General features: G+C 57.4%; 1 protein-coding gene across 3 annotated transcripts; it reads right to left on the bottom strand.

Moving 5' to 3' along the window:
- Positions 1-1,229: 1,229 nt before the first annotated feature.
- Positions 1,230-24,168, bottom strand: NR5A1 (nuclear receptor subfamily 5 group A member 1). 3 transcript variants are annotated; one of them, XM_074330994.1, is made up of 7 exons: positions 24,032-24,168; positions 22,457-22,573; positions 22,188-22,329; positions 19,564-20,189; positions 12,534-12,653; positions 10,528-10,675; positions 1,230-2,946 (listed from the first exon to the last, which is right to left on the bottom strand). In XM_074330994.1, the coding sequence occupies exons 2-7, from the start codon at positions 22,556-22,558 to the stop codon at positions 2,699-2,701; spliced, it is 1,386 nt and encodes a 461-aa protein (XP_074187095.1). In that variant the 5' UTR covers positions 22,559-22,573; positions 24,032-24,168; the 3' UTR covers positions 1,230-2,698. The 3 variants fall into 3 exon arrangements, with proteins under 3 accessions (XP_074187095.1, XP_074187097.1, XP_074187096.1); XM_074330996.1 differs by having other exon boundaries at positions 23,860-24,088; XM_074330995.1 differs by having other exon boundaries at positions 23,805-24,088.
- Between the last annotated feature and the right edge of the window lie 231 nt (positions 24,169-24,399).

The raw sequence follows: 24,399 nt of genomic DNA on the forward strand, positions 1-24,399 counted from the left end.
TTACTCTCCAACCCAATAACTTCTCCTGGGTTCCCAAACACCACTGGCTGACACCCCTCCCTCCGTTTGCTCACAATGTTTCCTCTGCCTGGACTCCCAACAGTTGTCTAACTGGTAAACTCCTGGAAATCTTTCAAAAGCCAGTTTGGATGACACTTCTATGAAGACTTCCTGTCCCCCCGGGAGCAGAGTCAGTCACTCCTCACCTTACCTGGCTCAGTTACATGACGTATCACACTGGATTATGATCTGATTAAGACAGTATCCTCCTACAGAACAGGACATCCCCCAGAGGCAGGAACCAGGGTATCTGCTTCACTTCTCAAGGTACCAAAAGGGAAAGGGACGTTTTTTCCTTTGCATAAAGCCACTACCAAGCCATGAGCCTCGGGCAACCTCAGCCTAGAGGGGGCACCTCTTCCTAATTTGCACAGAGGCAGGTGGATCAGAAGTGACCCTGGGGATAAACAATGTAGGTCAGGGCGATGTAGAGAGATGACCCTGTCCCTTCTAAGTGTGTGACTTTTGACAGGCCACTTCACCCCTCTGTACTTCAGTTTCCTCATATCATAATTGGGGCTGCAAAGAACAGATGGAACAAGACTGCCAAGGCAGGCGAAATCCTGGGAAGGCATCTGGAGCCCAGGAAACTTCCTCAGATGTCGGCCTTGCTCACTGCTGCCACCATGCGATGGGGGAGGAGGATGCAAGGGAATCAGCTCAAGGGCTGAGCCAAGGGCCTGTAGCTGGCCACCCCGTGGGCAGCGGACAGGGCCAGTGCTTTCAAGGCAGGTGGACCAGGTTTGAATCTGTTCCTGCAGATCATTGACTGAGGGGCACTTGCCAAGTGCCTCTCCTGGATTATAACTCCTGCCTCACTGGGCCACTGTAGGAACATGAGATAAGGGATGGCACACAGTAGGTGCTCACTAAACAATTGCTCCCTTCTGCCCAAGATGGTGACTGAGCTGCACTGCCAGAATGGCACTGAGACTGAGGCCCCAGAAGGCCCAAGCATCTCCAAGGCCTCCTGGGTATGGCCGGGTCCCAGGGATGAGGAGGGGCCACAGTGCCTGGTTCCCCTTACACACCACATCCTGCCTCCCGAGAGTTTTGAACCAACGGTTATCCGAGTGACACCTCCATCTCAATCGGAGCACTGCACCACCCTAGACTACCCAAACCTGTTAGGAGGTCTGCTTTGGCCCCAGAATGTAAATAGCCAAAGGTAGCTGGAAACTAATTGCAAAATTTATTCCAGGGCTGCAGGGGCTGGGAGATTCTTAAGGGCACTTCTCATTTGGGGCTGTGGGTCTCCGGCCTTGGTGGGGACACACACTTCAGTGGGCAGGGGTGGGGACTGAGACAGGGCAGTGGAAAGCAGGGAAGCAGGGATGCCCAGTCACCTCCAACTGGGCAGGCTCAGCGCAAGCTGCAACGGCAACATGAAAGCAGGACAGGCAGTGGATGTCCAGCCCAGGGACAGAGGACAGCCGAGGCCTCTCCCTAGTGCCTTGCCCTGGAGAGTGTCTTTTAGGACAAAGGGCAGGGAGTTGAGGCCCAACTTCAAGGGTTTGCAGCAAGGGACCCAATGGGATGTGGCCAATGAGGGAGGGGCTTATTGGCAATGTCCCTCATCTGTAGACCCATACACCCTCCCCAAGGTCACCCATATTCCCACACACAGAGACTCTGAGCCCCCCACAAGGCATCCTGCTGCTCATTGAGTGGGGTGGGGGGCAAGCAACAGCTCTTCTCTGGATTGGAATAGGGCTCAGAAATAATGACCCAGCTCCACCAGTGAGGTACGTGGTATGAGGGTGTTTGGGGACAAACCATGGGCCGTACATGGTGCTAATCCCCAAACCCCAGCCTCATCCCCAAATTTGTCTCCTACCCCCCACATACACACCTTTCAAGGAGTATCTAGATTAAGAAACAAACAAAACAAATAACCTCTTGACTACAGCCTTGCAGATAAATACCAGCCTGGGCTGGCCAATTGCGAGTTGGGCTAGAATGTTGATTGTGCCAAACTTCTCCTCTGGTGGGAGAGGGATAGAAAGATGATTGTAGCAAAATTCTTTTCAGATAACATGTCAAAGTTCTCCCCTGCAGAAGTCAAATGGGGTAGAGGGCTAAGGAGGAGGTCTTTTTGTCCTAACCAGTCTCCCAATGTCCTCCAGGGCCTAACTGTCCCTGTCCAATTTTGCAGACTCAGTTATGCCTAGTTTATAAAACAGAGGGTGTCCCTCCTGGTCCGTCTGAGGGGGTCTCCAGAACCAGATGGTGCCCACTCAACTTCTTTCTGCTTCTGTTTCCAGGAGACGAAGGAGGGATGACCTCTGACCCAAAGGACATTGAGGCCCACCAGGGATTCCCCAACCTCTTCCCTGGTGCTCCAGACTCCAGGACAGATAGCTGGGAGCTGGGAGCAGGAGGAGGGAGAGGGGTGGCTAGCAGCCATCTCCTTGGGGCACTCTGAGTGGCAGTGCCAGTGGCTAGGGGGCCACCCGACCTCAGCCAGGCCCTGCCCACCCTCACCCACTTCCCAAACACAGGGCTTCAGAGAACTCAGGGGCAGAGGCCCACAAGGTGGGGCTCCTGGGTCGGCATAATAAAATAAACCGTCTGGAGGGCCGCGGGGCTGGCTGCGGCCCCTCCCCCGGCCCAGGTCCCGGTCCCACCCAGCCCAGGCTCAAGTCTGCTTGGCTTGCAGCATCTCGATGAGCAGGTTGTTGCGGGGCATCTCATTGCCCAGGTGCTTGTGGTACAGGTATTCCTTGGCCTGCATGCTCAGTGCCCTCACCTCCACCAGGCACAGCAGCAGCTGCTGGAACTTGTCCCCGCAATGCGGGTAGTGGCACAGGGTGTAATCAAGCAGGGCGGCATTGGCCTTCTCCTGAGCATCCTTCACCAGGCTGTGGTTATTCAGGAACTTCACGTCTGCAAAAGGGAGGAGCTCCGTCACCATCACCAACCCATCACATCATCGATAGTCACTGGCATCACCAACTCAGTGGAATGGTGATTCCATGGGCACTGCCACCAGCAACGATGCAACCACAATCTCCCCATCACCACCATCACCACCACGTCACCATTACCATTGTCACCGCCATGGCTGATGAACACTGCCACCATCATCACTCACTAATATCGCATCCCTATGTTGTCCCCAAACATGGCCACTGCTGCCATCATCAACCAAACCTCAATCATTCCTGTCACCACCATTGTCACCATCACCGTCATCACCATAATTAAACATCGCCATCATCAGCAGTCACCAACACCAACCTCCCTGTGGTTATCACCAACACACACTGCCACCATCAACCACCCCGCCACAATCACCTGTCGCCATCATTACTGCCATTGTCATCATCACAGTGGTCACGAGGAACACCTCCACCATCACCAAGCCCACCAGGTGTATCCCTGGGCATGTTATTTAACCTTTCAACTTCCTCATCTGAAAATGGGGGTGACAGTAGTATCTATCTCACAAGAGTGTCGGGAGAATTCAGGGACTTGACACGTGGACAGTGCTCAGAAGAACAGCGCATGGCACAACAGCAAGAAGTCCCGATATGTCAGTTGTTACCATTCTCACTTCTCTCACCATGGCCATGATCAACACCACCCCCATCCCCATGGTCAAAACTATCCCGTTGCCATCATTCCCATGAATGTCACCACCCCGCCGCAACCACCAGAGAGGTGCACTGTGAATGGAAGGGTCCCATCTCACAACTGTGAAGCGTGTGTACTGGTGGCCCCATTCTAAAGAGCGACAGGCACTCCTTGGGTCTACCCTCTGATCAATCAAGAGGCTCCAGTACCACAAGCAGTATTTATGATGATGGGGAGGAGCCTGGATGGCCATGTGGTGGCTGCACCCCCTGGGAGTCCTGTGCAGTAGACAGTAAAGGAGCAGACATTACACAGAGCGATGGGTGGGTCTTTAAAAACATGGGGCTGACTGGAAATAAAGCAAAACAGATAGATTCAGAATGAGGTCTAGAAAACAAAGATCTCTACATAAATTAAAGCGTGAGTACACAAAACAGGCAGGCACATTGAGTAAGAACAGGGACAAACAAAAGATCCAAGTTACACATGAAGGAACGGTTGCCTATGGGAGGCAGTGGAGGCCAGTTGGCTGCACACGAACCAATGATCCTTCGTGCCGTGAATGGAAGAGTGTGATCAACGCACCGCTGGACACCCGAGGTCCAGTGAAGAGACAAAAAATAAAATGTCTTGGGGGTGAGATGGATGGGGGTTCAAATCCCAGCCCCACCTTTTAGGAGCAGTGGCCTGTGCCCTGCCCCCTCCTGACCTGAAAGGCCTTCTTCCTCTATGAAAGAGGTCATGCCCACTTTGCAGGGTGAGGGCTGGGTGCAGGGTCCTATGCAGGTGTTTGGCTCCCAGGGGTGCCCAGACAGGGTCAGTTTCTTGTCACACAGTCCTCATCACAACCTACAGACCTCTTTCAGCTCTAGGGCAGCATCTCCAGCTGGTGCCCTGCCTGCAGGCTGAGGGTCAAAAGAAATCCACAGAATCGGTCCTTCTTCCCCAAATCGTAGCCTGGCCTTCCCTGGGATGTGGCACCCAGCAGCTCAGAAAATGGCCGTCCACCACTTCCGGTCCACCCCTCCCACCCCCAGCCCTACTGCTGCGGAGGAGTCGGGAGCCCAGCGTGTGCAGCCCTTGGCCCTTCTAATCCCTCTTAACACCCACTGCGCCAGGAGAGCTTCATGCTCCTGGCAACCCTGATCCCCAGCCGCCCCCAACGCTCGCACTGAGGCCTGTGTTGTCCAAAGTCGGATTTAAGGAAACCCGAGCTGGGCCTGGGGCGTATGGCAGGATCTGGCCCCAATCCTCCACTCCCACTCCCAGCCCCCTCTCCTTCCTGTAATAAGTGAGCCAGGGTCATTTTCTTCCTCAACTCCTCAGGGTTGACATTAGGCCATAAGGCACCTTTGTGTCAATTAGAACGAAGTGCCCCCTTATCCACAGAGAGACAGCTTGGTGAGGGGCACACAAGCTGGATTTCAGCCCCTTCGCATCCCCTGCCTAGGTTCCCTTGTGCAGTGAACAACCTGCCCAACTGTTCATAGCAGCCCTGCTCCTTCGCCTGACTTGCTCCAGACTCATTCAAAGGTCATAGGAAGTTCCCCCTCCAACCTAACTCCATCCCTATCCCAACCTCTTTCCATCCCAATACTGTTCCCTCTACCCCCTACCATCCCTGGAGCTAGGGCAAGTCTCCTGACATTGCTTTCTGACAATTCACAATAGGAGGCTGGGGGTCCAGAGAAGGGTAGGGACTAGGTCAAAGCCACACAGCAGTAAAGGGGCCCAGAGGAAACAGCTGGGGGGGAGGGGAAGACTGGCTAGGATGCTGCAGTAGAGGCAGGAGTGGGAGGGCCCTAGAGGCCCGGAGCCTCGGCTTTACCAGGATTTACTGTTCTCAGTAGCACGCACCAGGGACAGTAGAGCGGAGTGCAGGAGATGGGTGCAGAACAGGGACAGCTTTCAGGGATAGCCCCCCTCCTAGCAGTTCTATGGGTCCCCAGCTCTCTACAGACTAGAGATCCCCCGCTTTCCCCTTGAGGTTGGCTACAGGGCTGGGGAGGGAAACACACTCACTAATTAAGCCCCAACAACTACAGTATAAGCGGACCCAGTTTCCTGGGCACCAACCAGACACCTTGCTCCCAGCTTAGTTAATCCCTGCAGACGCCCAGACAAGCAGGAAAGGGCACCCCTCTGGTGCAGAAACGGTGGGGCGTGCCTGGGACACACAATAGATGCCAGAGTCCGGATTTGAGCCCAGGTCTCTCTGATTCCAAAACCCTGTGGGTAAGTGGAGTCAAGCTTGGATCTGATAACATTGCAGTTCATCCAATCCAGGAGAGCCACCCAAGGGCCTCCCCTGGGGTCCTAGGTTTCCCCAGAGGCTACTCTGGACTGCAGACTCAACTTTGTCTTCACCGTGAAGGACATCATGCTTAAGTCCCGTCCCTTCTCCCAGCCTCCCTGTGCCCCCACCTAAAGGGACTGTGTGAAGACTGTGGAGTCATGGATATGACAGAGCCAACATCCCACCAAACTCCATGCCCTTCCTCCATCAATCACAGAGCAGGGATACGCAAACCTGAGATGCCCCCTTAATGTGTCAGGGGTTCAAATCCCAGCTCTACCTCCAGCTGGGTGAACTTGGGCAAGTCTCTTCCCCTCTCAGAGCCTCAGTTTCCTGTGATCTGCAACATGGAGGTAAATTAATCTCTGCCTCCTCACAGGGAACCCAAGAACTGGACCTAATCTGTGTGCCCAGCTCTGGGGCCCTAAGAGACCACAGGTTGGAGATGGGTACCCTCTAGAAAAGCCTGCTCAGCTCCCAGCAATCCTGGAGGTGGGAGGGGGAAGGGGGCTGGGAGATGGCACCCCCGCCTCAGAGAGCAGCCCGCTAGCTCTGCGGAGCTGGGGCCCCCCAGGTTCTCAGAAAAGCCCCCTTTTCACGGTTTAATTGAATATTTGAATAATCCTTTCATTCCAGTGAGGCATAAAGAATGTTGTCCCAATAGCGGTGACTCAGGCAGGCGCCCCCGCGCACAATGGCCCCTCGAGTGGGGCTGCTATTCAGGCCGCCTTTTGTTGGCGAGGAGCAGTGGGTAAATTGCAAACGCTTAAGGGAATGCTGCTGCCGCCGCCTCAATGGAAGTCAGGAAATCGAATGTTAGGTCAATCCATTAAGCTTCGATTAAGTCCTCTGCAGAACAATGCCAGCCGGGCCCATCTTCATAAACACCGTGATTGCCAGGAGAGAGGCACTAATTTTAATTAAACCTCCTTACCTGCCTCCTCGCCTGCCTGAGACGGCTATTTAGACACCAAATGGCACCCTTCTGCGGAGGCAGGCGAGAAGGAGGCGCTGAGTGGGCTGGAGGGCAGTGGGGGGGGGGGGAGAGTGGGGGAGAGTGGGGTGGAGTAGGAGACAGTCACCACAGGGGTTCAGGCTGCCCAGCCCAAGGAGGTGTTGCCCTAAAGGTGACACCCAGCATGCGAGCTAGAGGTCTGTGGTAAGTGGTCGTCCCTCCCTGGCCCCCAGTTCCCTTGGGAACCCAGGTCTGGTGGTCATAGAAGGAGCCCCCTCCCACCTTCCAGACTCTGGGCAAATCTTCCTTCTCATCTTGCCCAAATTTGTTCACTTCACCCCTGCCCCAGGTCTAGCCTTTCGCAGGGCTCTGCCATCCTTTTCCCATGCTGCAGTTGGAAGCACCTTCTAAAACACAAATTTGATCATGTTACCCCCCTGCTGAAAATCCTTCCCCAGGGAAGGTTCAAGATGCTAAGCCTGGCATTCAAGGCCTTGCACAGCTCAGCAGCCTCCTCTGCACCCTCTCCCTGCCCCACAGCCACAGCAGACTTTCAGGATTCTCCTATACCACTGGACAAGCTGTTCCTTCAGTCTGGAATGCCCTTGCTGCTATTCGCTTTGTTTCACCCAGAATACTCCTACTCATACTGCAAGGCCCAGCTCAAAGGCCCCTCCACCAAGAAGCCTTCCTTGATATCCTAGGTGTAGTTGGTTTCTCTTCTTTGGCCCAACCCTGATCACATTAAACTGCTCAGGGTCCTCTTCTACCTGGAACCTGTCAGCCAATGGCCTCTGTGGCTTACCTGGTCTCCTCTCTCAATGCTCTCCCACGAGTTTGGGCAGGCCAGGTCCTGGGGCTTCCGCCTTTCCTCATACCCCAACTTCACTAGAATATCTGGCCTGCTGGGCTAAGCACGCCCTCACCCACCTCAGCCCCCAAAGGCCAGGCACTGTGCCAGACACACAGCGTGCAATAGAGATGGAGACTGACTCATTCATTCATTCTTTCTATTATTAACTTGTTCATTTGCTCATCAACTTAATAATGATGGTTATAATGAAGGCAATACTGACACACATTCCAACGGCCAGGCCACGTGCTGAGCATTTTGGGGAGTTCGTTCATTAAATCCTCATAGCAAGTTAAGGATTACTATGATGGTCATTTTACAGATGGGGCAATAGAGGCTCAGAGAAGGGAGTGGTTTGCTCAAGGGCAAAAGAGACTCCAGATTGAGAATCCAAGTGGTCCGTCTCTAGTCCCCATTCCTAATCACTGCCCCACCCGGCCGGGCACGGGGGCACACCCACGTGCACACATGTGCACACACTCTTCCTCCTCCATCCCACCCCTCCAGCCTGCTCCAGCTAAGCACTGTGGATACTCCAGGCTCAGGCTCCAGCTGCCTCTTCTGGAAAACAGGATCAAGCTTAGCATGAAGGGGGGTGGGGCACGCATGAGCACAGCCCCTTCCTGGACCCAGGGAAGAGGGCTGGGCTCAGCTGTGCTGTCCTCTGGACACCCCGGAAGAGGACAAGTCCTACACGGATCACCTGGTAGAGGCCAGAGCTGTGCTGGGCCTGGAAGTCCCCAGTGCTGGGGCTCTGGAGGGAAGAGGGCTGGGGGCCACAGGCTGTGTCTCAGGTCCCAAGTAGTCTGGAAAACCGAAAGATGGTCCCTGTTTTGCAGGGGTTGCCCAAGGATAGATAGAGCCCTGGCCAAGGAGATGGGTAGCTGGTAACCCCCCCCCCCAGCCCTCCTCAGGACCTCCCTGGCAGCCTCCTGATGGTGGTCGTGTCACAACGTATCACCTCACAAACCACCCAGACCACACTATATCCCACACTCCAATTCTATGTGTCCCAAGCACCACCCATTCCACATATCTCCATATCTACCCAGTCCCTCCCCAGTTACACGCAGATTCTTCACACAATGTGACACATAAAATGTGCACATGTAAAACTTCACAGCCTGCACGTGTGAAAATAAAGATACAAACACAAAGGTACAAACACACACCTAACTCCTGGGTTATCCACATCTGCAAGCACAGCCGTCCATGGCTTTGGCCAGACCCAGTCCCAGAATCCCAGAGCCCAGCAGCTCAGACAAGATTAGGACACAGAGGAAGGTGGGGGCTTCCCCCAGCTGGAGCCAGCCTGGCCTGGGACCCTGAGGCTCCTCTAAAGACCTCAGGCCATGGCTCCTAACTGGCTGCCCCAGATTCAGCACCCCGCCCCCCACCATGGATGCCCCTACCAACCTCCGTAGCTTTGCAGATAAGCCGTCCAGCTATCAGCCTGTTGAGTCAGAAGACCCCACCCAGGCACCCAGGCCCATCCATGGCCGGAGTACTGGGCTTCCCACAAAGAACACGTCACTAATTACCCCCTCCCAGCCCCCTTCTTCCCCTCTGCTTCTGCCTCCCACAACTCTTGGGTAGGCGAACTCTTGCCAGATTGTGGCTATAATGCCATTTGCCGCAAAGACAATGTCTCTATCTGCCCTCTCCTCCAGTGACAAGGCATTCGTAGCCCTCTGTTTCAACCTTCCATCCCATCTGCACCTCGGCTAAAAGGTTTATTCCCCCAGCAAACTCCCACTCATCCTCTAAGACCCTGCTCAGATGTTCCTCTTCCAGGAAGCCTTCCAGGCAGAGCCCTCACACCCTGTTCTGATTCCCCATCTCTCTGGCCCAGCCATGATGGCGCTGGCCAGAGGCCTCTCCCAGGTTGGGAGCTACCTGAGAGCAAGGAAAACCTCTGTGCTTGTGGCATCGCTGGGCACAGAAGATGGCTTGTTGGGTGAAGGAGAGGAGGCCAGCCTGATGAGAGCCCAGAGGGAGGGTAGAGACTGGATTGGCATGGGCTGGGCGGGTTGGGAAGGCAATGGAAGGGAGACACCAGGGCCTTTGGGAGTGGAGCAAGCTGGGGGCTGGGCTTGCCCTCTGCTCCCTCAGTTTCCTCCGTAGCACTTATTGCAGTCTTCCAGGCTATACGTTTTACTAACCATTCCACTAATTTATGTGTTTTACTAATCATTTTATGCACAATGTCTCTCTTCCCAAGAGAAGGTCAGCTCCCTGCAGACAGAGATTTGGGTCTTTTTTGTTCACTCCGTATCCCCAGTGCAAGGCAGAGCAAATGTCTGTAGAGTGAATGAATGAATGAATGAATGAATGGGCAAAGGGGTCTGGGCCCCAAAGAGCTCAGACTCAGAATTTGGACCCTCCGTGTAGCAGGAAACTGGGAAAAACAGGGACCCCAGGAGGGGAGCCAGGGAACAGAAGCCCCTGAAACCACCTGTGCATTATCTGGAGGTGGCATGGGCACTTTTCTCAGGCTTTCAGCGGGCAATTCACCAGATTCTAGGAAGGGGGCCTCATCCTATAATGCGCGAGTTTATGACTTTATCTTGGCCCTCTGGACTTTGAAACAGAAACTGAGGCCCAGAAAGCAAGCAACCCTCGTTTTAAGCACCAGGTCCCCTCATGCCCTTGTTCACTAAGGGAGAGGGCCTTGCCCCACCAAGGCCCCAGCGCATAGCCCCATCTTGGGGTCTCAATGCCAGCCCAGCCATCTGCCTACCCCCTTGGCACCACCCGGCTGGGCCAGGCCTCACTCAGCCCACTCACCGAGGCTGAAGAGGATGAGGAACTTGAGGCAGACGAATTCCTGGCGGTCCAGCTGCAGCGCGTGAAGCTGTAGCACCAGCTCCTGTGCCCGCAGTACCAGGCCATGCAGCAGGGAGCCAGCCTGGGCAGCCACCGTGCTCAGCTCCACCTGGGTGGGCAGACCACAGGGGTCAGGGTGGCAGAGCATGGGGCAGGATGGGGCAGGAGCTCTGATCAGGGACTGGGAGAGTGTGTATGGAAAGTGCCAATCGGAGGATGGGGGTCCGTGTGCCCAGCCGTAGAGCTGAGCCAGGTGGGGGCAGCATCTCCTCAGGCCCCAGGAACCCTCCTGGCCCTAACACCCAGGGCCCAGGCTCTCAGCCCTCCTCACACTGCCCGCCCCCAGCTGAGGGCCCCCGTGGCAGCAGAGCCGACACCGGGCAGGTAGGTGCAGAAGGAGAGCTGAAGGGTCCTTCACACACAAAGAGCTGCTTTTGTGTTTTGTGTGGCGTCTGCAGCAAATACCATGTCTGCTGGGCGTGGAGGCAGGAGCGGGGCAGGTCTGCCTGGATACATGTGGCTATGACCACAAGACTGCCTGGGGTTCCACACATGGACACGGGCTGAGGACGTGGCCCCCTTCAGCTCACATTCACACACACGCATGGACACACTCATAGGGTCGTCCAGCCACTTCATGACGTGAACACACACACGCACCCCTTGCATGGTCACATCACAGGGCAACACAGACAGACACACGCCCACGTGTGTGCTCCCACTGACTTGGTGACAGTGAGGTCTCGACACCCACACATTTATGTGCACAATAAAATACAGGCAAACACACACACTCACACACACATTCCCACAGCCTCAGACTTTCACTTGCATGCTGGCACGGGTCAGCATACAAACACTCATACCGCAGACTCTTCATTTGAATTCACAGGTGGCCTCAGTGTCACACCTTTGGGACCAGCATTCCCCTGGCCCTGGATGGCCCAAGACACCCAGGGTGAGGCTTGAGGATGAGGACAGAAAGACAGAGGGCCTGGGATGGAGGTAGGGGCTGGAGGGCAGGGCCTCAGTCTCCCACCCCCACCCGAGCACCTGTGAAGCCGCCACCTTCTACGTCTGCCCTGGGCGTGATGTTCCTCCCCATAAGGCTAGTCCCGGTCTTCAGTCTCCCTTCTACTTCCCTCCATTTCCCCTGCACCTGCTCTCACCAGCTGGGGGTCCCCCTTCCTCCCCCCCCCCCCGCCACTTACTCCCTGCACCATTTCAGGAGTGTCTGTGCCCAGGGACCCTATCCTAGTGCCTCTAATTCCCTGCTCTAGGGGGGAGCCCAAATTCTGACTCTGAGTTCTTTGGGGCCCAGACCCCTCTGCCCATTCATTTATTAATTCACTCTTTCAGGATTTAGGGCCTGCGAGGTCTTATCCAACCCAGCCCCTAGCAATACCTCCAGCTTTATCTCTTAGCTTGTCTCACCCCCCAGTCGGCCTCGCCAAACCCACAGTCCAGCATACCAGTGGCTCCTGGTGGCTCAAGAGTTCTAAACGTCCCTTCCTGAGACTTTGCTCATGCTTTCCGCTCTGCCTATGGTGGAGGTGGGGACTGCACCCCAGCACCTTTCACTACCTGACCACCCCCTAGTTATTCTCTCAAGATCCAGTGCCACTCCAAGAGCCTCCCCTGACCAGGCCAGGCCTCGCTCAGCCATGGAGCTGAGCTGGGTGGGGGCAACATCTCCTCAGGCCCCAGGAACCCTGTCAGCCCTAATACCCAGGGCCCAGGCTCCCAGCCCTCATGGGCACATGGACCCCCAGCCTCCGATTGGTACTTCCATGCGTGCTCTCCCTTGGGCCCTGATTAGAGCTGCTGTCCCACCGCATGAACTTGGGGAAAAGGGCTGATATTCGGGGTGCTCAGGGCCAGCCCTGGAGAGGCCTGGGACCTCTCCTGGGCTCAGAATTCTGGAAGTGCACAGTGGGGGCAGGGCAGGGCACGTCAGGTCTGGTCACCTCCTGCCCAGTGACCAGCAGGATGCTGCCCTCCTTGCCATGTTGGATCTGGCGGTAGATGTGATCAAACACCAGGAGCTCACTCCAGCAGTTCTGCAGCAGTGTCATCTGGTCGGCCACCTGCAAGGAAGAGGCACACCAGGTCCAGCGGGGTCCAGCCAGGGACCTTCCTCTCACTTCTCCTCCCACTCTCAGTTCAGAGGCTCAGTTGAGTATGTGACCTGGGAAAGGTGCTTAACCTCTCTGTGCCCAGTTTGCCCATCTGTCTAGTTCATCAAAGGGGTCTAACAACATAATAAGAGGGTCCAGCAGAGGTGCTCAGGACTCGGATGGGCGTGGCTTCAGGCCCCAGCTATGCCTTTTACAAGCTGTATGACTGTAAGCAAGTTCTATAACCTTTCTAGGCCTCGGTTTTCTCATCTGTGAAGTGGGCAAAGTATTAAAAGGTGGCTTAATGTCTACGGAAGTGCCTGTGAAGGACTCCTTTAAATGTAGGGAAGAACATTGTTAATTCCATGTGCCCATTTGTCCTGTGGTCACATCTCTAGCAGCCTCGATCACGCAAAAACAACAAGCCACAAAGAGGAAACAAGGCTTTCCCTGAGCCTCATGCAGAGCTCTCAGGCTCAGGACAAGAAAAGAGGCCTGAGGTCAAGCCCAGGGAGTGAGCAGGTGGGTGGCGGTGGTCTGGCATCTAAAGCAGCCACAGAAAAGTGACAGCAGGCAGATCTGAACACCTGGGCTGCGGTCGGGGCCTGCAGTGCAGTGGGGACCGCCCTGAGGGGGCTCCACTCAGGACCGATGCACTCCAGCACGGCGAGAGTGGACCGACCAGTGGTGGGTGGGACTCAGAACCGTGGGATGCCAGAGCCAGAAGGCCCTGAGGGATGCCCGGACCTAATCCCTTATTTTCCAGATGAAGAATCTGCCACCCAGGGAGGCGAGGGACCCTCATGGGGTCACAGAGAGCCAGGCCAGGGCCAGGGCTGGCATATTCCGTCCACAGCTCCCCACAGTGACAAACAATAACCCTCCTGGCACTGCAGGTCATACTAGGAAGACGCAGTACAGATCCAGTCCCTCTCAGCCTCTGCAGCTTATCAGCCAGCCACCACCTACCCAGCAGACACCTCCTGGTCACATGACCTGGGCACCTTCCTGGCCCTGCCCTGGAGTAAATGCGAACCACGATAGCTAACACTCGTTGCACTGCAGCTCCCCAACCCTGTGAGGTTGGTATAGTGGTTATTCCCAGTCTATGGAGAGAAGATACTGAGCCCAGAGATGTCAAGTAACTTGCCCAGGATCACACAGCTCTGTCTTGCTCACATGCATGATCTTAGCCACTAGGTGGAATAAGACCCACTCTTGCCACCCAGGAGTTCACGGAATACTCTTTACCTCCCCCATGAAACCCTCGCCAAGCCTTCCTCCTTCCTTGGTGCTCTCCCCATCCTCTGGACATGGCACCTGCAACATCTGATGGCACGTATTCATGCCTCTGCCTTTCCCAATACCTGTGGGGTATGGGAAGGCAGGACTGGTCCCCCATAGGAGGGGTCAGTGAGCAGCTGGTGAACAAATATGTGCTCCCTAAGACACGCACAGAGAGCACAGAGGAACCACCCCCAACCCGGAGGATGGAGGGGTCCAAGCAGCCCCTGGCCTGAGCGCAACTGTCCCAGGCCTAACGAAAAGCTCTCTTCTGGGGGGTAGAAGCCCCCTCGTCCCCTCTGCTCCCCTCCTCTCCTGGGGACAGCCTTGGGACCTGTCCTCAGGCAGACAAAGGGAGAGAAAAAATGGACAAAGAGCAAAGCGAGTAGGTGGACACAGTCAGGCTTCCTCCAGGCCTCTCCTGCCTACCCCGTCCCCGGCCCACATGCTGAGACAGGAGACAGGGTCAATCTGTATCCTGCTCTGAGTCCCCCACCTCCCATCCTCCCTCCTCACCTCATCTCGGCGTCAAGAACCCACACCTCTCCTTCCTCTCTGGCAGAAGATTCTTCCTAGAGCCCCATTACAGTCAGAACAGAAGCCCTGCCAGGGTGACCCGAGGCTCAGCCACAGCCAGCCTGTACTTGAGGGGCCAGGAGAGACTGAGAACCAGAGCTGGGGATTCACAAAGACATTGCTTCTTATCTCACCTTAGCTCTCCTCCAGAAGTATCCAGACCCCAGAGAGCAAGCAGGAGGCACCGCATCAGTTTCCAAAGGAGGTGAGGCTCAGTGAGCCTACAACCAGGCCCCGGTCCCTGTACAGCCAGGACTCCACAACCCTGCCCTAGCGACACTCTGCCCATATTCCCGATAAGGAAACAGAGGCTCGCCTCAGGTAACACACAGGGAGCTAGGCTCTGCCCAAATGCCCCCAACTGGGCCGGTCTTGGTGGGGGGCGGTGGGAATGCTGGGTGGGGACCTGCCCTGGGAGTCAAATGGCCCACCTTCGATGACCCAGATGAAGGCAAAGCAGGAGGAAGGACATGCAGGGCTTGGCTCTGCCCCCCACCCACGGGGGCCTCAGGAGCAGATGCACTTGTGCCCAGATTGAAGGAACAGGGGGTGGGGAGGTGGAAGAGTGAAAGATAAGGGGGAGAATTAGGAGATAAGCAGGCTGAGCCTTAGGGAGAAAGCAGAAGGGGTCACCGTGACCCGGCTGGCCAAGCCCTGGGAGCAGACTCTGTACCCAGACCCAGGCACCAGAAGTGGGGGCAGCCCTGCCTAGCAGGGCTGATAGGGGCAGAGAGATGCAATATGGTGGCTGAGCTTTGGTGCCCAGTGCCCTTTGTTTTATTTCCAGCCCAGTCACACATCCTTCTCTGCCCTGATTTCCTGTTCTGAGAGTGGGAAAAATAAATCCTCCCTCATTCGGTTAGAGAAAATGTGTGGACACGGGGATGTCCGTTGTAAGGGCTCCGTGGACCATGGTTGGCTCGCCTGGGGACGATGTCCCAGCCTGCGTTCCCACACAGCCCAGCCAAGCAATCTTTCCTGCCAGATTTTTCACTCGCTCTTCCACTAGATGGACAGATGGACACATAAAGACACCCAACTCCAAGACACTCCCCAAACAGATGAGCACATGTGTACAAACACACACACACACACACACACACACACACACACACACACACACACACACACTTCTCTTTCTATTTAAAAGAAAACCAGAGGGCCGTAGCTGCCAGCTCCTCTCCACAGGAAAGCAGGTGGCTAAGAGGCACACTTAACCAAAGAGGGTTGGTTTTCACCTTCCCTAAGTTTCTCCCTATGCAAAATGTTCCCCCTCTGGCCCCAGGCCTCCCTGCTGTCCTGGGAACAAGGACGTTTGTAGTCCAGGCCCTGGGGTCCCTTGTCGCCTGGCCCTTCTGCCTGGCCCACCAGCCACCCACCCCTCCTGCTGTCTGCCACAAATCTTCCAGGAGCCTTGACACTTTGCAGCCTGCCTCAGAGACGGGGTATTTATGGGTGCAGAGCTGACCTCCCTCCCAGCAGGCCCCCCTCTGGAGCCCCCTGGGGTCTGATCAGTCTGCGGCCGAAGGCCAGCAGGCTCTGTAATTCTCCAGTGGCTGACATGCCACGGGCTGGCCACGGAGTTCTCCTGGCCGAGTCGTCAGCAGGCCCGTCGTTTTTCAGCCTAGGACTGACAGAGTTACTGCTGCTTAAATGAAACCATATATCTGAGCAGTTAAATCTGTTGCCAATCGAGGGCCTCGGAGCTGGACGTCGAGGGCGAACTGAAGTCACGATGGGTCATTAGGCACTCCTGGCCCTTGCCTCCCACTCCTTAATTCCTAGCTTGCATCCTCCCAACCTGTCCTTCACGGGAACTGTCCACACAGGCTGACTGCCTGGGCCTACACACTGCCCCGCACTGAGCCGCAGGTACAGGTGGGCTTCCACTACCTGGCAGGTATGAGTTTGCTTTATAAACCCAGGCCAAGTGGGCCCCATCTGCTCCCAGAACTCTAGGTGCTCAGAGGCTCATGGACACAATGTATCTGTTTTTCATGCTTCCCAGCCAGGCCTCTATACTACCTGCAAGTACAGATTAAATTGTTTCACAACAGAGGAGACAGGAAGGGGGATGCAGCTGCTGCTCCCACTTACTGAATGCTTCCTGTGTGCCGCACCCCATGCTAAATTCTTCACCTGTCCTGCCTCACTAAATCCTTACAACAACCCTATGAGGAGGATATTATTTCAACTTCCCCCATTTTATAGATGAGGAAACTGAGGCCCAGAGGAGTCAAGTGACTTGCCCAAAGTCACACACCTGGTAAGTGGCAGAGCTGGAACTTGAACACAGGCCTCCCTGATTCTGGTCTTTGCTGTTAACTCTGCGCCATTGTCAGATGTAACATGCTATGATGCGCGAGATGGAAAAATAGAGGCAGAGGGACATCCAAGCTGGGAAACAGGATGGAGGAGGAGAATCCCCAAAGGGCATCCAGAGCTCCAACATCTGGGCCCCCAGCATCCCTGACAGCTCAGCAAAGACCCCAGGCCTTCCCCTGGGCATCAAGACATCAGCATCAGAGGGCTGAGTGGGCCTCTGGGAAGAGGATATGGGGCCTCTGCCAGCCCTGGTAGGCTGTCCATCATCCACTGCCGAAGGACCCACTCCTGGTCCAAGCTCTGCTTCTGAACCAGCCAACCTGCCCAGACCTGCCTCATAGGACCACCTGGAACTCCCGGACACATGATGCCTTTCCACATTCGGGGCCTTAGCCTATGCTGTTCCCACTTCCTGGAATGCCTTAATCTTCTCAGGCTGCTTTCTGGAAAGGCACAGATCAAAGGAACCTTCCCTAACGTTCTTAGGGCCATTTGCTCTCCTGCTGGGCTCCCTCAGCCCCTTTCCATTGCTCTCAGAGCCCTGGGCACCCTGCATTGGCATTGCCTATGTACATGTCTGTCTCCTCTCTAGCCTGGCAGACTCCTGGGTTCAATTCATTTCAGTGTCCCCAGTGCCCAGCCCAAGGGCTGCCCCACTCTCAAAGCTAGGGAGCCCCCTTTGCTGTCTGCTAAGATGTACGTCCTGCCCAGAGGTGAGGGGATGATGAACGGTCAGCCAAAAGGGAGAACAGGGTCATTCAGCACTCCTCCCCCTCGTCTGCCTCCCCACCTCTGGCTTTGCAAACAGACACCAGTCCAGGACTCAGTGGACAGTGGGAAAGAAGTTCCATGTGGCTGATGAGAGCCCTCTAAGGACTGGGCTGGTACTTATCTGCAAGGCTCCTTTACAGGGGGTGGTGACCACGGTTCATATTCCTGGGCTCAATTCAGAGACTCTGGGAAGGGGAAGCAGGAAGGTTTGGACCACAGAGAAGCCAGAGGCAGGAAAAAACACTCAGCAAAGCTGGGACAAAAGCCCTTCCCATCCTGCGTGAAAAACCCCGAGAGACTAGGAAGGCAGCCAGAGGAAGTGCCCTGCCCCTGGATCCAGGGCTCTGGAAGGCTGGGAATGCTCTGTTCCTCCTCCCGCTGCATAGGGGGCTCATGGGAAATCTGGAGGGGAAGCTGGCAACCAACCCAAGGGTCCTCATCCCCTACCAGGGCCTCCAGCCATGAGTGGAACAATCCATCTGGGATTGTTCAAGGCTCTGCCTCTTGTTCTACCCATGAAGTTGGCCCACAGAAGGGACAGGGGTAAGAAAACCCACCCCATGACACCTTGCATATCCCCAGGCCTCAGCCAAGACAGGCCCTCCACAGTAGAAGCAGGAGCCATCACCACCAATTCTTGGCTCCCAGAGTAACCCAGGCCCCCAGCCCATGATGCCCACCCCCACCTTATTCCCCCGTATGCCCAGCCCAGCAGGCAGTGCCCCCGGCCCATCCGGCCACCTGCCCCTGGAGGGGAAGCCCAGGCCCAAGTGACGTCAACACTGACAATGCTGCTCAAGGCTGCAGTGGCCCCAGCAGGGAGGGCAACAGGTCCCGCTGTTTACACCCAGCCCCGGAACACCAGCAGGGCCGGCTTGGGAAAGGCAGACACCGATTGGCCTGAGCTGAAGAGGGCCTGTGCCCGGGCCAGAGAGGATGGGCCTGGCCGGGCTTGGGGGGCCTCTGAGGTTAGCAGAACACCCTGATCATAGGCAGCCAGGGCACTAGAGGGGCAGCTGCCAGGCCTTGGGCCCTTCAAACCACTAGACGGGATGACAGGGAAATTCTTTCCTGTCTGGCCTCATTTTCTCCCAATGCTCTCCTGCTTACTTTAGCCACAGGTTCCTCAACCCAGGAGGATGGAAGACCTTGCAGTAGAGAGTCGGCCTCATCTGGAAGATCAGTGGCCAGCCCTGCCATCCCCTCTCTCCCCTCCCCCTCAACTCCCCCCCCACACACACACACACACGACACACACACTTATACATGGGACAAATCATCACGCACGAGAGAGGCAGGGACAGTAAGATCCTTCACTTTAGCTGGGAAGGAGAAGGCCCATAATCATCCCGAACTCTGAGACACTGAGACCTCCATCTATGACACGTGAGGCTGACGAGGATCGGCAGCTTCTCCAAATGGGATAACAGGGTGGGTGGGACGCTCCCCCTGACGTTGGGCTGGGGCAGCCAGAGAGTCTCCCAAGGACTCAGCTAGTCTTTTGGGAGCCCGGGATCTCAGAGGAAGAGAGAGATAAGTGCCTACACAGACACAGACTAGGAGAGAAACGGACAGAGGCTGAAAGGGCTGGTGAAACACAGAAAAGCGGAGAGACAGCACCCCAGGGAGAGAGACAGTGAGACAACAGAAAGAAACAGAGGCAGAGGCAGAAGAAGCAGAGGCTGTGAGAGATAGAGACTCAAGAAACAGAGAAGGAGAGAGAGAAAAGGGGGGAATGAGGAATGGGGGGAAAGCAAGGAAGGCTGTGATGGATCAGAAACACGACTCAGCACCTCCCTGTCCCCAGACACTGGCTGAAGTCTGGGCAGGACATCCCTGTCCAAGGCGTGACTGACACTGAGGCTTGGGCAGCTACGAGGACACCCCACATACAGCTGCCAGCCAGGTAGGAGGAGGTACTCACCTCCAGCTCCTTGAAGACCATGCACCTGCGTGCCCAGTCCACGATGGAGATGAAGGTCTGGTCAGCCATCCTGCACAGGAGGCTGAAGGCCGCAGGCTGGTCTGGGCGGCCTTTGGCCGGTTCTTGCAGGCAGCCCACGATGCGCGCCCGTACCTGGTCCTCATCTGGCTCCAGCTGCAGCAGCTGCAGGATGAGCTCGGGAATGCCAGGCCCTCCAGAGAAGGGCTCGGGGTAGCCGTAGGGTGGCCCAGGCTGCGGTGGGCTGGCGTAGGGCTCTGGGTACTCGGACTTGATGGCACGGCCAGGGAAGGCAGGATAGAGGTAGCCGGCCAGGGGCCCGTGGGTGCCAGGCACAGCCATGGGCAGGGCTGGGGCCCCAAAGTCACCCAGTGGCCCAGAAGGTGGACCAGAGGCCAGGCCCTTGGGTTCTGGCGCGTGCAGGCCAGGGGGCAGCATGTAGTCCGGTGGGGGCGGTGGCGGTGGGGGCACCCCCACAGGGGGGCCTGTCTCTAGCTTGAAGCCGTTGGCTCGAATCTGTGCCTTCTTCTGCTGCTTCAGGGCCCGGTCCCGCTTGTACATGGGCCCAAACTTGTTCCGGCCGCCCCGCATGCGGTCAGCACGCACAGCTGTGGACAGAGGCAAGGGTCAGGCTCACCCCCTCCAAGCCACCCTCTGTACTGCCCCATGCACAGATCTTTCCCAAACAGATCTGACTGTGAAACTCGTTCCTGGCTCCTAAGTCAATACGCTTTCATGGGTCCCTCTGCATGTAGGTGAAGTCAGTCTCCTTAGCCGGGCGCTCAAGGCCTTGTCTCCCTCATGAGACCCTGTGTTCTTTCCACTCCACCTTCCTCATCTCTCTGCTCCTCTTCTTCTTTACCCTGCCTTTGATATTCCTACTGCCTCAAACCCTTTCCTTCTCTTCTGCCTGCTGAACATGCAGCCCTCAGATCACCACCTCCATGAAGTATTCTTGGATTCACCCAGGCAGAATCCACTGTCCTTGCTCGAGATGTCCTGCCTCTTGCCCACTCTCATCCTGCTGAACGGTACCATGCCATGTGACCCAGGCTGAGAGCTTCTGGGGGCTCACCAATAGGTTCAGGTTGGGCACAGGGCATGGCAGGGAGATAGTGATAGGAAGTGGGCCCTGAACAGCCTTGTTCACACCTGGGTCCCAATATCTAGCTTTTTACTGACTGGCTGTCAAAACCCTGTTGCAAAATGACTCAAATTTGCCTTCAAATTTGAAGCTGAGTTTAGAGTTAGCTCAGGCTCTGTGCTGGGGGAAGGAACCCCTTGCTGGTCACGAATATGTCACCAACCAGACCCAAATGTTGCATCTCTGCAGCTGCAGTGTGGCCCCAGCCCCTATTCAGACAATACCCTACCCTGGGCTCCAGGAGGAGGGAGAAGGGAGGGAGAGGGCAGCACTCAGCAAGGGATGTGTCTTGGGGGCCTGCTCGGCCAACCTTCCTGCCACAGGGGTGGGCTGCCCTCCTCAGAAAGCTCACGTCCCACTAGGGGCTTATGCTGCTCACAATAACCAGCTCTACTGGCCCCTGGGGACCTGAACCTGGGGACATGGGCTCTGGGGACAGGACAGGAGACCTCCCATCCAGGAGTCCTTCCTCTGTGGCAGAACTTGTGGTCTGCAGCTCTCCTTCTATATTGTTTAAAAAGTTTAGCCAACAGCTGCCTGCTCAGCGCAAAGCCCAGCTGGGGCCAACAGGGTGGAAGCCTACGACGGTCCACCCTCAAAGAGCTTGAGTCTTTCCTGCCTCTGGACTGAGGGCTGAGGGCTGAGGCAAGAATGGGCCTGAGTCCTGTGGGGGTGATTGTTCCCCAGTCCCAAGCCCTCTCAAGGTCTGGCTGAAAACAGGGCGGGAACTCTTGCCTGCTGAGTGAATGAACTGAGTGAATCCTCTGGACGGATGAACGCAGGAACAGATGGGTAGGCTGGAGGAGTGAGGGCTGGGCAGTGATGGTGGATAGATAATATCGTAAAGAATGCCGATAATAATAAAGCTAACCCGTTGAGCATTTACTGTTTGCCAGGTACGATATTAGGAGCTTTCGTACAATTCTCTCACTAACTCAATGCGGAAGGCACTGCGACGAAGCCCATTTTTCAGATGGGGAATCTGCAGCTCAGAGGTTAAGGAACTTGCTTAATGTGGCCCAGCAGGTAAGTGGTGGCACTGGAACTTGAACTCCAGTAAAGGAATTGAGCAGCCAAGAGGACTTGCTCTGGATGGTGCTAGATGTCCGTGGGGCTGTTGCAGAACTTTCCACAGACGGAAGAGCTCTGCAGGGCTCTGCCCAGTGCAGCCCACCCCGCTCAAGGGCTGGGGAGAGGCTCACCTTTCGGGGTCCACTTTCAGATACTTCTCAGCTCAACCCAGGCTGGGCCTGCACACATCCCTCACCTGGGCCGGACCCAGGCCAGTTTTCACCCCTGTCCGGCAGAGATCCGCTGGACTGTCAGGTGAGGGGCCAACCACCGGGCCCCAGAAAGCGGCGCCCTCCCTTCTCCCCTGTCTCACTCCACCCCCTACACCCGCTCTGTCGGAGGTCAGGGGTCGGAGGTCAGGGGTCGGAGGTCCGCGGCGCGGCGCGCGCACCTTCCAGGCGCATCCCCACCGTCAGGCACTTCTGGAAGCGGCAGAAGGGACAGCGCTTGCGCTGCGTCTTGTCGATCTTGCAGCTCTGGCTCTCGGTGCACGTGTAGTGCTTGTTGTTTTGCACCGTGCGCTTGAAGAAGCCCTAGGGAGAGGGGAGTCAGCGTGGGGCGGGGCGACCCTTCTCTGCCTCCTGGCAGGGCTTTGCCCCGCGTTTCCCTGCGCTCGCCTTCCCGCCCCGCGCTAACCTTGCCGGCCGGCGGCCCGCTCACCTTGCAGCTCTCGCATGTGAGCAGCCCATAGTGGTAGCCCGACACCTTGTCCCCACACACGGGACACAGCTCGTCCAGGTCCTCGTCGTATGAATAGTCCATGCCCGCGGCGTCCGTCTGCGGAGGGAGGAAGGGGTCAGGTCAGCGCAGGTTGGGACGGCGACTGGCAGCGCCGCAGACCTGAGTTCCCGGGGTGCTGCAGCACCGCGGCCGCGCGCTCACGGCGCCCTCCTCCTGCCCTGCATGTGGCCCCTAGGACAACGCCCTGGGCCAAGCCGCCCGAGGCAGGCCACCCATTAGAGCGCCCTGCGCGCCCCGCGCCGGCCTCTCCTTCCCGGTCCCGGTGCCTGCCTCGCGCTCCCCTTCCCAACTGGGGGCTCCTCCCTCGCTGCCCCCGCCGAGCCCCAGCGCGGACCCTCGCATTCGATGTGCTTCGATCCAGATTCGTTCATCAGAGAACAAAACCCCGATTCTGAGAAAATGAGATGGGCTCGGCAGCGCGGGAGATGCCAGTGAACCCGGACGCAGTGGGGCCCGAGTGTTTTGGGATCTGACAGGGACGAGGGACACAGACACACAGTTTGGGAGAAACAGAGAGCTGGGCCGAGACGAGAGCGAGAGACACGGAACCCGCGCTGCTTAACGGAGAGAGGACCCCAGGATGACAGACACGAAAATCCGAGTGACAGAGACCCAGTGATGCCGAGTCAGAGAAAACCTGGGGAGACGAGAAAGACGTAGAGGCAGAGACAACGAAAGAGAGAAACAGAGATCAGAGACACCGAGAGACAGAGGCTAAACAAGAAATCCTGGGAGAGACGGACGCAGAACCAGACACAGTGGTAGATGAGACACGCCGAGAGACAAGAGAAACCTGGAGAGACGGAGGAGCCCAGGCAGGTGGTCGGGACCTGAAGCCGCACGGAAAACGGCCGATCGGAGCCCGAGCTCCGAGGCGGGGCCCCGCGAAGTCAGACCCAGACGGGAACTCGAGCCGAGAGGGATGGAAAACGACGGCGCCCAGGACAGAGGGCCCAAAGGCCGGGAGAGACAAAGCCCGAGGCAGCGACGGCGACGGGAGGCGCAGCCCGTGCCACCGAGACCAGACGTCGGGCGGAGAGACGAACAGAGGGCGCAGAAGAGACAGCGGGCGCCGGGCGGGGAGCCGCAGGCCCCGCGCCAGGCGCAGAGACCTCGGGCGGAGACCCCGCGGGCTCCCGGAGGCCGAGCCCAAGGCGGTGGAACGACCTCGGGCAGAGAGTCGAAGTCCCACGGAGGGAAGCGCGCAGAGCCCGGACCGGGAAGCGAGAAGGGGCGCGACGGCGGCCGCGGCCCGCGCGGCGCCCACCTGGCTGCTCCTGCGAGCAGCAGCGCCCGCGTCCCGCCCGCGCCGAGTCCCGCACCTCCCGGCCGCGCCGCCGCCGCCGGCGATGAGCCGCACCCGGGCGCAGCGCCGCCCGCCCGCGATGACAGCCGCTCGGGCCGGGGGCGGGGAGGCGGGGGCGCGGGGCCTCGGCGCTCCCCCCACAGGCGCCTCCCCGCCCCCGCCGCCTTCAGGGCTGCTCCACCGCGCACCTGGGACCCGGGCCCCTCCGCCGCTAGTGCGCGCCGAGCGAACCAGCCGCCCCGGGCCCAAGCCGGCCCCTCTATATCGGCGCGTGCTGTATCCGGGGGCGGAGGCCAAGCCGGCGTCCTCCCCACCCTGGGCTCGGCCCGCGCCCTCCCCCGCCACCTAGCCGGGCTCGCGCCTTTACCCTAACCCTCTGGGCGCACCCCCCCACCCCCAAGCCCCAACCCGCCCCCACCGCGGAGCCCCAGCGGCTCCGAATCAGGCAGGTGCTGGGCGCCTGGGAGCCTAGGGCCACCGGCCGGCGGTGGGAGGAAGAGAGCCCATTTGCCAATTCAGCTTAGTGGGGGCGAGGGCCACGCTAGGGGCGCTGGTC

This window comes from Rhinolophus sinicus, linkage group LG04, assembly GCF_036562045.2.
Source record: "Rhinolophus sinicus isolate RSC01 linkage group LG04, ASM3656204v1, whole genome shotgun sequence".
Lineage (NCBI taxonomy): Eukaryota > Metazoa > Chordata > Mammalia > Chiroptera > Rhinolophidae > Rhinolophus > Rhinolophus sinicus.